The sequence below is a fragment of the Microtus oregoni genome, unplaced genomic scaffold (assembly GCF_018167655.1).
Source record: "Microtus oregoni isolate MIOR12 unplaced genomic scaffold, Mior012 000011F_ref0000422, whole genome shotgun sequence".
NCBI lineage: Eukaryota > Metazoa > Chordata > Mammalia > Rodentia > Cricetidae > Microtus > Microtus oregoni.
In genome coordinates, this window is record NW_024543070.1 from 16,647,538 (window position 1) to 16,662,089 (window position 14,552).

At 41.7% G+C, this 14,552-nt stretch overlaps 2 protein-coding genes across 3 annotated transcripts in view; one reads left to right on the forward strand and one right to left on the reverse strand.

The window, feature by feature from the left end:
- The window catches only part of LOC121453419 (protocadherin gamma-C4), a 725,389-nt gene that overhangs the window by 203,084 nt on the left and 507,753 nt on the right, over window positions 1–14,552 (reverse strand). The window lies entirely within an intron of this gene.
- LOC121453530 (mitochondrial ornithine transporter 2-like) lies at window positions 4,006–4,896 on the forward strand. The gene has a single exon (XM_041660399.1). The coding sequence runs from the start codon at window positions 4,099–4,101 to the stop codon at window positions 4,894–4,896; it is 798 nt and encodes a 265-aa protein (XP_041516333.1). The 5' UTR covers window positions 4,006–4,098.

Sequence of the window (14,552 nt, forward strand, 5' to 3'; positions counted from 1 at the left end):
GCTGATTTAATTGTTGCAGTTATTTAATAGGCTGGTGCATGTTCATGGTATTTCATAGGTATGTCCCATTGTGAAAGCCTGTATCCTGGTTTGGTATTTTAAAAATTCATACACATAATTTTCAGTTTCTCTGAAGCATTTAATGGTTTCACAATTGAAAGGGGTATTTTTAGAAAAAAAGACTGATAAGGAGCATAGTTAAAATTAATTTGTGTCTGATTGGTTTGTAAGTTTCCATTTGAAAATACTTGCTTCATAAAATAAAGTTCACTTAAGTTTTCTATTTGTCAGGAAACATTAGTGGTAAAGTGTAGAAAAAACAGTTATTTAGACTTCAAGTCTTGAATCAAATTTCTTAATACGTAAGAGGCTTCAGAAGGCAATTTCCCTCACATCTGGTCATTTATCCTGTACCAAAATGTTCTCTCAAGCTCATGACCGCAGTGCAACTTAAGAAAGATTTCCTTAAATATGTTTTTCTTTTTTCTTTCTTTTCCTTATTTTATTTTATTTTGGGGGGACAGTGTTTTTCTGTGTAGCCCTGGCTGTACTAGAACTAACTCTGTAGACCAGACTGGCCTCAAACTCACAGAGAATCGTCTGCCTCTGCCTCCTAAAGGATGGATTTAAAGGTGTGTGCCATAGAGTATTTCTTAAGGTCAGAAACTGTTTTCTTAACAAAGGGGCAGTTGAAAATTTCTAAGTATATCTAAGAATTAACCCTGGAGAAGATAGAGTATTTGGTCAGTTTTTACTAAGATCTGGATGCAGGTGATAGTCTTTGAAGGGAAGGATGCCAAATGCACATTTATTAACAGAATATCCCACTGGTCTGGTCCTGGTTCAGTTATTAGCTCAACTTGGATTCTCAAATCTACAATTTCAGTCTGATATGAAATTCAGATCTAATGTATTCAGCTGTGTCCTGTAAATACTTGAAAGCAGCCCCCTGGCAAGCAAGCCAAGTACGTATGTTCAAAATGGAAGTCACCCAGGCCCATTCATTGAGAACTTGCCCTTCTGTTCTACTGCCAGCTGCTGAAGCCAAAACTAAGAGGTTCAACAGCTCAACGTCAAGGCATACCTGTGTTTGTATCAGATCAGTTAGTGTGTGATTTTCTTTTTTCTTTTTTTTTTTTTTTTTGAGCGGGGTCACATAATTTGAGCTAAATCTGTTTGCTTCAATTTTCTTACCTCTGAAATGGAGGTGATAGTGTTACCAGGCTCGCAGGACGATTGGTTTAGTGACTTAAATCGTATGGCAGACTGACTTAGAGCAGCGAACAGTGAAAACAGAAACGTTCCCATTCACTGGACTGGATCATAAATACGCATTAAACAGTCTTTTGGATTAAAGAGGGATTGAAATGATAGCAGTATGTTTACAAAGAAACACTTTTTTTTTTTTTGACTCACTGTGTAGCCCACCCTGACCTTGAACTCGATTCTCCAGTCAGTCCAGTGCTGGGATTACAGGTTTAGGAAACAGCTGTTTTAATTAGGGCTTGCTTCAGAGTCAACAAAGGTTGTAAATCAAAGCTTATAATTTGGAAGGTTTGCTTCAAATATCTGCAACACCTTACTAGACCTGGATGGAGGTGGGTGGTCCTTGGACTTTCCACAGGGCAGGGAACCCTGATTGCTCTTCTTGCTTTTCGGGCTGACGAGGGAGGGATACTTGATTGGGGGAGGGGGAGGGAAATGGGAGGTGGTGGCGGGGAGGAGGCAGAAATCTTTAATAAATAAATAAATTTACAAAAAACCCCAAATATCTGCAACAAAAGCTAACTCAGCTTATTCCTTCCAGTAGCTTTGTTGTTTCTGGGCATCTTTGTGTTAATATTAAATAAAATATGGCATAATGAATCATTATCTGTCACAAACATTTTAAAAGAAAGACTTAGCTGAAGATTAGGATCCAAAAAAAATCCTGCTTTATTGTGAAAGGTTCACATTTCTCATGTGTCTTTTGGCTAAGAAGTGGGTATCACAGGTGAACATTTTGCAGGGTTTCTGGGCTCATGAACAAATTGTGCTTTTTCCTAGGTGTGTGTGTGTGTGTGTGTGTGTGCGCGCGCGCGTGTGCGTGCTCTGGGCCTTGGAAATGCTAAGCAATTACTTTATTACCAAACTACATACAGATCTTACCGCATGAACAAATTTTGAAGACATTCAAAAGAAATAATGCTTTAAGATACTAAGGAAGATTCCCTATAAACAAGTCATTTAGAGGTTCAACAAAATAAAAGCACCCTTACCAACTTCCTAGAATGATTTACATTAACGTTTTAAGATGTAGTATCCCATGCCTTTATTTGATATGTACACAACAGATTACATTTATGTTTTTTAATGCAAAAATTATGGTTTGTTATATAGATCCTTTAGAAACTTGTCTGAAAATATGAGTAACCTTACCAATATGTGAATCAGTATCTTTTACAATAGAATTTTTTCCTAATGTTATCCAGTACTGATGGTTACTAGCCATGAAGTTAGGAACTCATTAGTCTGTGCTCAGGGCTATTGATACCCAAGATTCCTATCCTGTGAAGCCATTTACTGTCTCTCATCTCACAGAGAATAGAAAGTTTATTTTTCTGTATAAGTTGAACCAGTGAAGGCCACATCTCAAAGCAGACACACATTGTGAATGAGGTGAACAGCGGCTGAAGAGGAAATTTGTCTGCAAGCCAGTATGTATTTACTACAGGGGTCCTGTGAAATCAGCATATATATATATATATGTATATATGTATATATATATGTATATATGTATATATGTGTGTGTATATATATACACACACACACACACACACACATTCGGAGATCAGAGGATTAGGAGCTGGAGAGATGGCTCATGGTTAAGATCCCCTAGGTCTTGCAGGGACCCAGGTTGGGTTCCCAGCACCTATGTGGTGGCTTTCAACCACTTTAAGTCCAGTTCCAGGGGATCCAACCCTCTTCTGACCTCCATGGGTGCTAGGCACTCTGTGATGCACAGGTGTGCAGGCAAAACGTTCATAAAATAAACCAACTGACCAAACAAAAACCCCTACCTCTTAGCATGAGCAGTCTGATTTTTGATGCCTCACTGTTGGTTTTTGAAACAGGTTCCCTATGCTCTTTTGGACCTGGCCCTGTACACCAGGCTGGCCTTGAACTCAGAACTGCCCACCTCTATCAGGGATTAAAGCCTCACTTTTAAATATAGTCCAGGAAAGCTAAATGAAAAACTTGAGCATACAGTCTGGGCCCAGATTTGGTTTCACCCCCAAAGTAGTTTGTCTGCATGTCTCAGATCCCTGTCTCTCCTGCCCCCAGAGAAGAGAGAAGAGCATTTGGCTAGAGATGTTTTGTGTTGTGGATTTGAGAGTAGCAGTTTCCAAGTATTTCATCTCTCTTACGTATTCATTTTTGGGGCATATAGTGCAGTGTCCCTGACTGACTTCAACCTCCCAAAGCCTGCCTCTACTTCCTGAATGCTGGAGTTAAAAGGCACGGCACCCCACTCATGGCCTGTCTTCTGTATCATAAAACCTTTTCCTTAGGTTGTGCCCTTTAAATTCAGACTAGATTAACTGAGAGCACCCACTGGTGTCATTTTGTGTGGTAAGAAACCAGAAATCTGGCCGCCAAAGGGGGAAGCATTCTTCCATCCTCAGCTTTCTGTGGTACTACTGAGGATGTAACAGCCGCGGTCCATCCAGCTAGGCACATGCTCTACTACTGACCTACACCCCCAGCTCCAGTAAAGCCTTTCCTTGTAGTATGTATTTATGGCCCCTGCTGCCCACGGGGACAGTGGGGCACTCGTGCATGCGCGTGGAGGGGGGTTATTCCCAAGCGGCTGGGGAGTGCGGTGGCCCAAGACTTCGGGTTGAGCGGCCTTGGCTGGGAGACAGAGACACAGGGCCCACAGCACAGCGGCCGGCCGTGGTAGCCCACGGAAACTTGCCTACCAACAACACCCATGAGGGGGTGGACGAACATGAAGTCCACCCTGCCGTCCAAGCCACCATAGACCTCACCGCGGGTGCCGTTGGGGGCGCAGCGTGTGTGCTGACTGGGCAGCCCTTCGACACCATAAAAGTGAAGATGCAGATATTCCCAAACCTGTACAAGGGCCTCACCGACTGCTTCCTGAAGACCTATCGCCAAGTAGGCTTCCCGGGCTTATACAGGGGGACCAGTCCTGCACTGCTAGCCTACGTCGCCCAGAGCTCTGTACTATTCATGTGCTATGGCTTCTGCCAACAGTTTGTTAGGAAAGTGGCCAGAGTAGACCCGAACGCAGAGCTGAATGACTTCCAGACTGCTACTGCTGGGTCACTGGCCTCCGCATTCGCTGCACTGGCCCTCTGTCCCACTGAGCTCGTGAAGTGCCGGCTGCAGACCATGCATGAAATGAAGATGTCAGGGAAGATAGCGCAAAGTCACGACACAATTTGGTCCATGGTTAGGAGTATCTTCATGAAGGAAGGTCTCTTTGGCTTCTATCGTGGACTCCCCACCACTCTAGCTCAGGAGATACCTGGCTATTTCTTCTTCTTTGGGGGATATGAACTTGGTCGATCATTTTTTGCGTCAGGGAGACCAAAGGATGAACTAGGCCCTGTCCCTTTGATGTTAAGTGGAGGCTTTGCCGGGATCTGCCTCTGGCTTATTATATTCCCAGTGGACTGTATTAAATCCAGAATCCAGGTTCTTTCTATGTCTGGGCAGCCAGCAGGATTAATCCGAACCTTTGTTGCTGTTGTGAGGAATGAAGGAATATTGGCCTTGTATTCGGGAATGAAGGCCACTATGATTCGAGCCATCCCTTCTAATGCTGCTCTGTTTCTGGCCTATGAGTACAGCAGGAAGGTGATGATGAGCATGGTGGAAGAAAACTGAGGTGTCCTGGTGAACCCTTCTCTGAGAACTTGAGTGTGAGGACTGCAGCTCTAGATATCATAGAGTTCAAGACCAGCATGGAGTTATCTTTGACTGGGAATTTCGGGTTTGTCTTCCCTTCCTCCAAATCTCAAACTTTGTGGAGAAATCTTTATATCATATGTTTTTTTTTTCCTCACAATCATACTGAAATAGAAAAATCACTGCTTTTGCTGGTTGTGGAATCTACAGGGTGAACCCCAAGACCCTATGTACTTAATCTTAAACGTTATCAGGGCCGCTTCATAAACCTGTGTATGCATCTTGAATGGTTATGTGTTGTGACTGATTAGTCTCACGTATCATCAAAACATCTAGAGTTGATCATGTTTCATGGATATAGGTATTGCCTAATCCACTCAAGATGTGGGTTGTAGTTTAAAGTCTGTTTAATGTGCACAATACTAAAGACTTTGTGTGACAACCAAAACATTCATGTTGATTTCCAAGGAGGGAATGTACCTGTGTAACAACAGCCTGGCTTCCACATTCTTGAGTAAAATTTCCAAGTAGGCATCCTGGATTTTCTGCTCTATTCTCAAATAGTGTGGTTCATTTTCAAAGTATAGTTATATTTACACTGCAATAGTATTGTTAGGTGGGGCCTTGCATACCAGGCCTTTGAGAAGTGATGCGGCCTTTACCTGCACTCATTTCCTTTCTCCTCTTCCAAAGAAGCCAGGCTTTAGATTGAGGAAAGAGATAAAGGCATGGGGCTGTGATACTGTGCTTTGGTGATCCATGTAGACCAACGGTTCTCAACCTATGGATCACTTTACCCTGTGGGGTGGGGGCTAACAACTCTTTCACAGGGGTTGCATATCAGATATTTGCATTGCAATTCATAATAGTAGCAAAACTACAGTTAGGAAGTAGCAGCAAAAATAATTTTATGGTTGGGCTCACCATGACATGAGGAACTGTATTAAAGGGTTGCAGCATTCGGAAGGTTGAGAACCACTGATATAGATGAAGAGCGTTCTAATTTGCTCCCGGTCTCTGGGTCCTGGCCTGGGGAGGAGTTCACAGTGTTGTGCTGGCTCACTGAGGGGCTGTTGATTCACTTTAGGTCACTCACGGGTCTCTGTACCATTATCCATTCTTCCAGGAAACAGGACAGAAGCCAAGAAAAGGTTTTGCTCTGTTTGGCGTCAGAGACCCAATGGTGATGTTATCTCCTAGGCAGGACTAGTGTGTACTTTGTGCTGTCAGTTCCACCGCAGACGATGTGAAAGGAGGTGACTCACTCTTGAAGGTCACCTGGGATCCATAACTGCTGTAATTGCAGCGTCACAGCTTTCTCAATTTGATGGTGGTGGTCAGTGAACTTCAGTGACTGGATGCCACAATATGACAATGAACCATAAGAACAGCAATTTTACTAAACTACACACATGCATTTAATTTCAGGCACAAGAAAACCCCCAAATATATCATATATCAAAACAAGATAAAAGCTTCCCCCCTCCCAATCATGATTCAACTTACCCCAATAGACTTGGAATTAAGCAGCATTCATGGCCCATATGATTTTGGAAAGGTTTTTTTTTTTCTTTCTTTTTTTTTTTTTTTTGGGTTTTTTGAGACAGGATTTCTCTGTGTAGCCCTGGCTGTCCTGGAACTTACTTGTAGATCAAGCTATTCTCAAACTCAGAGATCTACCTGCCTCTGTCCCTCAGTGTCAGGATTAAAGGCATGCACCACCACTACCTGGCTGAGAAAGCCGTTCTTTATGCCATTAAGTACAGCTTTCTGTGTTGCTTCAAGTCCAAGAGGGTCTTTCCAATAACAGGTGTTAAATATCTATCAAGCTGAAAGAAGGTGAGGTACCAGTCTTAATAGTTTGGTCTATGTGTTTCCTGTGCCAGGCCTAATTTCCTTCCTAAAACCCATTAAGCATTTATAGTAACTCCAAACTCTAGTTCCAGAAGCAAGATCCAGGGAAACGAGACACTGACAAATAAGGACCACTGGGGAAAATTGACAAAAAGTTTTGCTCAATATTAGGCCTAGTCTGCTTAGGACTTATGGTTATTTTTCTATTATTTGCTTCTTGAAACCATTTGTTATTTTACTTTAAGCTGTTTCTGTGTTTATATTACACACACCATACTTGAGTAGCCCATACCTACCGAGCAGTGTCTCATCTGAGTAGCTCTGCTTTCAGCAAACTTGCTTCTCACATGCTAGCCATTAAAAGTTTAAATGCCTTTAATATAAGTCATACAAGACAAGCAAGAATGAATGGGAGTAGAAGGAAAATAGGCTTAAGAGAAAGTTTTCCAATTTAACTTTATAACCCTTGGTTTAACATTGGGGGACATATTTTATCATTTCAGATCTTTAGGTTAGACAGAAGTAAGATAAGAGCAGAGGAAGTGATTGGGGACAAGCTCTATTGTCTAATTTTAGATCTGGAGCAACAGAACACCTGAGCCAACAAGCAGTCATGAAACCAGGTCCCGAGATCTTGTGACCAGGTCAGGAGATTATGGGAAATCCTTCCGTTAATTTGCATGGAATGAGACAAATTTCCTGCCAATCAAAAGGAAGAAGGATGGGTGATGTGACCTGGTGACACAGAAAAAGATAAAATACCACAACCTGAGATGCTCTCCACAGACACTCCTCTCATATCTGTGAAAGCAAGTATTTAATCTAATAAACGCTATTCTCTTGAGCTTGGCTTGTTGCAATGCCAGTGAGAATATAAGAACTAAAGAGACTCTTGCAATGGGACTCAGATCTGCTGGAATCATGAGGTGTTGTGCGATAATCTTTTTGTACACTGTGAAGCTGTGTCTTTCCAAGATGCCCTCTGACTGCTTTAAGAAAGAGCTGGGTGGCCAATAGCTAGGAAGGAAGAGGTTAGATGGGGCAGAGAGAGAAGGGAAGGAGGAAAATCTAAGAGTGAGAGAGACACCAGAGGACACAGAGACAAAACAGGAGGTACAAGATGGAAAAGAGGTAAGAAGCCATGGGGCAAAATGTAGGTTAATATGAATGGGTTAATTTAAGTTATAAGAGCTAGTGGGACAAGCCTAAGCTATAGGGCGAGCTCTCATAATAAGTCTCCATGCCATTTGTTTTGTGAGCTGGCGACACAAAGAAAAACCTGTTTACAGTAAGGTAACATTGTCCTTCTCTCCCATGAGTAGAGGCTGACTCTTGACCTCCTCAGATGCCACTCTGCTTTGCATTAATGGGAAAATATATCTTGCTTTTCTTTTCCTTATTTCCCCTACTTTCCCTAGGGTGCTTCCCTTCAGGATGAAAGCACCAAGCTTTTTTACAGATACCGCAGTGTAAACTCCCTTCCTTCCTGGGGCAAGGACATGACGACCAAGGGGAAGGGAGTTTGACAGCTTTCAATCTAAAGAACCATCTCCTGACTTTAACAACTTTTCTCCATTCTCTCTTCCTTTTTTCACTTTCTATAATTTTATCAGTCTCCCTTTCATTTCCAAGGGAAGTTTGGATCTAAAATGTAACAGGAACAACATCTCTACCATCTGTGCTATTCCGCAATGCCTGTGGGTACTTCCCACTTCACATTTTCTTCCTTGTCTGCCCTAGAATGGACCCTCAGATGCCAATGCCCAGAATGTTCTCTTTCTCATTTCCTCTGTCTCTCCCATTATTTGACTATTTCATATAGGTGATTTTCATGTACACACACACACACACACACACACACACACACACACACGACAGCTCCTACTGTATTAGGTTTCCATACCCCTCAAGTGGCCCTTAATTTTAGCTGTCTCTCCCAATATTTCCTCTTTCATCCTCCTTTCCTCTTCCCTTCCTCACTTGACCCTTCTGTTCCAGTCCCGCACCCACCCCTAACTATTTAATTTCCCTTTTCTAACAAGATCTAGACCCTTACTCTCCACCTACATTCTGTGGTTCTAAGGATTGTAGGTTGGTTATCATTGACTTACCAGCAATTACCCACAAACAAGCAAATACATACCATATTTGTCTTTCTGGGTCTGGGATACCTTATTCAGGATGAAAGTTTTTCTAGTTCCATCCATATACCTGTGAATTTCATGATCTCATTCTTTTTTAATGGCTGAGGAATGCTCCATTGTATAAATATAGCATACTTTCTTTATCCATTCTTCTGTTGAGGGACATCTAGGTTGTTTCTGGTTTCAGGCTATTATGAATAGAGTAGCAATGAACATTGTGCTCTTGCAAATGAATATAAGTACCTCTTTCAAAATGTATACAATAAAACATCAAGAACACCACCAGTTGGCAAGCAGGTGAGAGACCTGCCTCCAGGCTACACGACCACCCTTGCTACCCACTGGTCTCTCTCCATCCAAGATCAACTCTGTTGCTCAACCTGAACATCCTGCCCATGGCCAGCCCTCCCTTGAAATCCCAGTAGACTACACAGGCTCAAAGAACAGGTGAGTGACTGGCCTCACAGTTGAACTGTCCCTAAGTCCAGACACATCCTATGCCCTTTCCCCTCCCATCCCAGCACCAGCAAGGCAGCTGGGCCCTGCCCCCAAGTCTGGTGGAACTCCACTTCCCTGATGTAGATCCCCCCCAACAACCAGCCAGAAAGCACTTGTGCCGCTGACCACCCCAGATGGGTATGGAGTTTTGTGGGATGTGGTTTCTCGAAGACCAGGTGGGTAAGGATTTGGCAGTGACAAAAAAACACAGAGGCAGTTTGAACCTGAGTGTATTTTGCAGTGCTCAAACAAGGGTTTTTATACAAGAAGAACAGGTATTACAATTCTTGTGTTCAGTGAAGCAGTTTCAAAAAACAATTATAATCACCTGTGACAAGAAAATCAATCAGGTGTTACATTTCCTAGATGGTGGGTTTAAAGAATCAATTACAAACAGAACAAATAACATCATAATCACTAAACAGAACAAAATACAAAAAAATCAATTATAGTTAATGGATGACTCTAGGTCCAGATCAAGTTAATAAATTTTATGTGTAATCCTTATCTAACGTCTAGCTTTTTTTTTATTAAAAATCCTCAAAGTTCAATTTAAAACTATACTTAAGCAATGCTTTCTATACCACAATGTCAAAGCCAGCCTCATCTATACACTCACAGCCATAAAATTCATATATTGTTGGGAGGATATTTTATCAAAGTACTAATTTTTAATTATGTAAATGATTATGAAGCAAAGAGCTGAATCTCTTAGAGAAGAGGTCATGGCCAGTAACCCCATTTCAAGGGGGTGGCTTCTTCTCGGCCCAGGCTATCAGGAACATCTCGTAAATATTAAGAGGAAATAGAAGCAGACAGACTGCCATGAGAACTACGGCTCAATAATTTCTCTCTGGCTAGAGAGTTCCACAACAGGTTCCAGGAGACCTCCTCCCTTCGGAGTCAAACACCTCAGTCTGTGGAACTTGTCACCCAGAATCTCCTGGGGTTGGTGTGGCACACTTGAGAGACCTGCCTCCAGGCTGCAACATCAATCCTCACCCACCCACTGGACTCTGCCCCTCCAAGAATCTCTCCTCCACCCAACCATACATACCTTAACATCCATCTGCCCTGTGGCCAGCACTCCCATGCAACTACAGCAGACTACATAGGCACAAGCACAAACCATACCAGTTGGAAGAACAGGCAACATAGGCACAAACACAATCCACCCTAGTTGGAAGAACAGAGGAGTAAACACCAGGGTAATAACATATTCAATATATGGGTGGTGGTGTTCCACATCTTTAATCCCAGCACTTGGGAGGCAGATAGAGGCGGATTTCAGTGAGTTCGAGGCCAGCCTGATCTACAGAGGGAGATCCAGGTCAGGAAACAAAGCTACAGAGAAACCTTGTTTCTAAACACCCCCCCCCCAAAAAAAAGAAAAAGAAAGAATACATCCAACAACTGAAAGAGCAATATGGCACCACCAGAACCCAGTGATCTTACAACGGCAAGACCTGAACATTCCTATGCAGTTGCATGAAAATGAGAAAATGACTTTAAAATAACTTTATGAAGATCATAGAGGCCCTTAAAGAAGAAATGAAAAGTTCTCTTAAAGAAATTGAGGAAAAGACAAACAAAAAATTGGAAGAAATCAATAAATTCCATAAAGAAAACCAAGTTAAAAAAAACCAAACAGGTGAAAGAAATGGTTTAAGACTTGAAAATTAAAATAGAAACAATAAAGAAAACACAAATAAAGCCGGGCGGTGGTGGTGCACGCCTTTAATTCCAGCACTTGGTAGGAGAGGCAGGCAGATCTCTGTGAGTTTGAGACCAGCCTGGTCTACAAGAGCTAGTTCCAGGACAGGCTCCAAAACCACAGAGAAACCCTGTCTCGAAAAACCAAAAAAAAAAAAAAAACAAAAAACAAAAAAAAACCATAAATAGATTCATCAGTCAAAGAAAATGTTAAATCCTATAAATTCCTAACACAAAACATCCAGGAAATCTGGGACTCATGAAAAGACCAAATCTACGAATGATAGGGATAGAAAAAGGAGAACAATCCCAGCTCGAAGGCACAAAAAACACATTCAACAAAATCATAGAAGAAAACTTTCCCAACCTAAAGAAGGACATTATAAAGGTATAAGAAGCTTATAGAACACCATATAGGCCTCTAGACTTCAGGGGAACTCTGAAACCCAGACTGCAACTAACTGCACAGAGAAGACCAAAAGGTGAGTGACCACCCACCTGGCGGGACACCCCACTGTAGGCTCTTCACACTGGGGGTAAAACCCAATGCCCCTCCCCCACCTGCTTCAGCTTCTTTAGCCAGCCAGCAGGCAAGTTTCCTGCAGGTAGTCTGCTCCAACACCCCCTCCCCATCAATATGACACTGTAAGCTACAGGTCCCACTCAGCCGCCCCCAAACACTCCTATCTCCCATAACCTCAGAGGAACTCTGAAACATAGGCTGCAGCTACACAGAGAGGACCAAGGGGTGAGTAACCACTTACTCAGTGGGGCACCCCACTCTCTAGGCCCTCCATACCGGGACAAAACCTTGGGCTCCTCCCCAACCTGCCTCAGCTTCTGTAGCCAGCCAGCAGGCAAGCCTCTTGCAAGTAGGTTACTCCAACACCCACCTCACCTATTGGACCCTGTAGGCTACAAGTCCCATTTCACCCCAAACCCTCCTATCCCCTGTGACCTCAGAGGAACTCTGAAGCACAGGCTGTAACTACACAGAGCGGACCAAGAGAGGAACTCTGAAGCACAGGCTGTAACTACACAGAGCGGACCAAGAGAGGAACTCTGAGGCACATGCTGTGACTACACAGAGCGGACCAAGAGAGGAACTCTGAAGCACATGCTGTGACTACAGAGTGCACCAAGAGAGCAGACCAAGAGAGACCTCAGTGACTTCCCAAGACACAGACAATGACAGTACAGAGCAGACCAAGAACAGTTCCCAAAGACACAGGCAGCCACTGCAAAGATTGGACCAAGAGGCAAAGACAGTGTCGTCATCAATTGGAAGATGAGATGGGTAGGTGCCAATGCATGAATTCATTCAACAACCTAAAAAGCAATATGGTAACACTAGAACACTAGTGGTCATACAACAGGAAGACTTGATCATCCTAACCCAAAAGAAGCAGAAGAAAATTATTTTAAACATAAAGATGATGGTGACTTTTAAAGAGGAAATGAAAAATTCCATTAAAGAAATGGAAGAAAAGACAAACAAAAAATTGAAAGAAATCAATAAATCTCCTAAAGAAACCCAAGAAAGCCAAGAAAAAACAAACAGGTGAAGCAAAAAGTTCAAGACTTGAAGTCTGAAATAGAGGAAATAAAGAAAACACAAACCAAGGGAATTCTGGATATGAAAAATCTGAGTAAATGAATGAGAACTACAGAGGCAAGCATAACTAATAGAATACAAGAGATGGAAGAGAATCTCAGGTGTTGAAGATATTGTAGAGGAAATAGATTCATTGGTCAAAGAGAACGTTAAATCCAACAAATTCTTAACACAAAACATCCAGGAAATCTGGGACACCATAAAAAGACCAAATCTAAGAATAGGGACAGAAGAATGTGAAGAACTCCAGCTCAAAGGCACAGAAAATATATGCAACAAAACCATAGAAGAAAACTTTACCAACCTAAAGAAGGATGTTCCTATGAAGGTATAAGAATCTTACAGAACACCAACTATACTGGATCAAAAAAAAAAAAAACAAAAAAAAACCCAAACCAAAAACGTCCCCTTGCCATATAATAATAAAAATGCAAAACATACAGAATAAAGAAAAAGTATTAAGAGTTGCAAAGGAAAAAGGTCAAGTAACATATACCCCTACCAGAATTACACCTGACTACTTAATGGAAATCATGAAAGTCAGAAGGTCCTGGACAGATGTGCTGCAGACACTAAGAGACCACAAATGCAAGTCCAGACTCCTATACCCAGCAAAGTTTTCAATCATTATCAATGGAGAAGATAAGATATTCTATAACAAAACCAGATTTAAACAAAAACTTATCCACAAATCCAGCCATACAGAAAGTACTAGAAGAAAAACTTTAACGCAAGGAAGCTAACTACACCCACAAAACACAGGCAACAGATAACCTCACACCAGCAAACCCCAAAGAAGGGAAGCAAACAAACAGTACTACAGAAAAATATTAGGAATTAATAATCACTGGCCATTAACTTCTCTTATTTTCAATAGCCTCAATCCACCTATAAAAAAACATAGGCTTAGAGAATGGATATGGAAGCAGGATCCGTCCTTCTGCTGTCTATAAGAAACACACCTAAACCTCAAAGACAGACATTAACTCAGAGTAAAGTGTTGGGAAAAGATTTTCCAATCAAATGGACCTAAGAAACAAGTGGGTGTAGCTATCCTAATATCTAAAAAAATAGACTTAGAAACAAAATCAATCAGAAAAGATGGAGAAGGACACTTTATACTAATCACAGGAACAATTAAATGAAGTCTTAGTCCTGAACATCTATGCCCCAAATACAAGAGAAATCACATACGTAAAAGAAACATTACTAAAGCTTAAATAGCAATCAAACCCCATATACTAATAGTAGGAGACTTCAACACCCCACTCTCTCCAATAGAAAGGTCAACAAGACAGAAACTTAACAAGAAATAAGAGAACAAACAGATGTCATGACTTAAATGGACTTAACAGACATCTACAGAGCACCCAAACACAAAAGAATATACCTTCTTCTCAGTACCTCATGGAACTGTCTCTAAAACTGACTACATACTTGGTGACAAAACAAACATCAACAAATTAAAAAAAATAGGAATAACCCCCTGTATCTTTTCAGATCACCATAGTTTAAAGTTAGAATATAACAACAACACTAATTGCAGAAAGCCTACAATCTCATGGAAATTGTGCAGTGTTCAATTGAACTACCCATGGGTCAAGGAAGAAATAAAGAAATTAGAGACTTCCTAGAATTCAATGAAAATGAAGGCACAGTGTACCCAAACCTATGGGACACTGTGAAAGCAGTGCTATGAGGAAAGTTCATAGCACTAATGCCTACATAGATAAAGCAGAGAAATCTCACACTAGCGACATAACAACACACCTGAAATCTCTAAAACAAAAAGAGACTCATCCAGGAGGAGT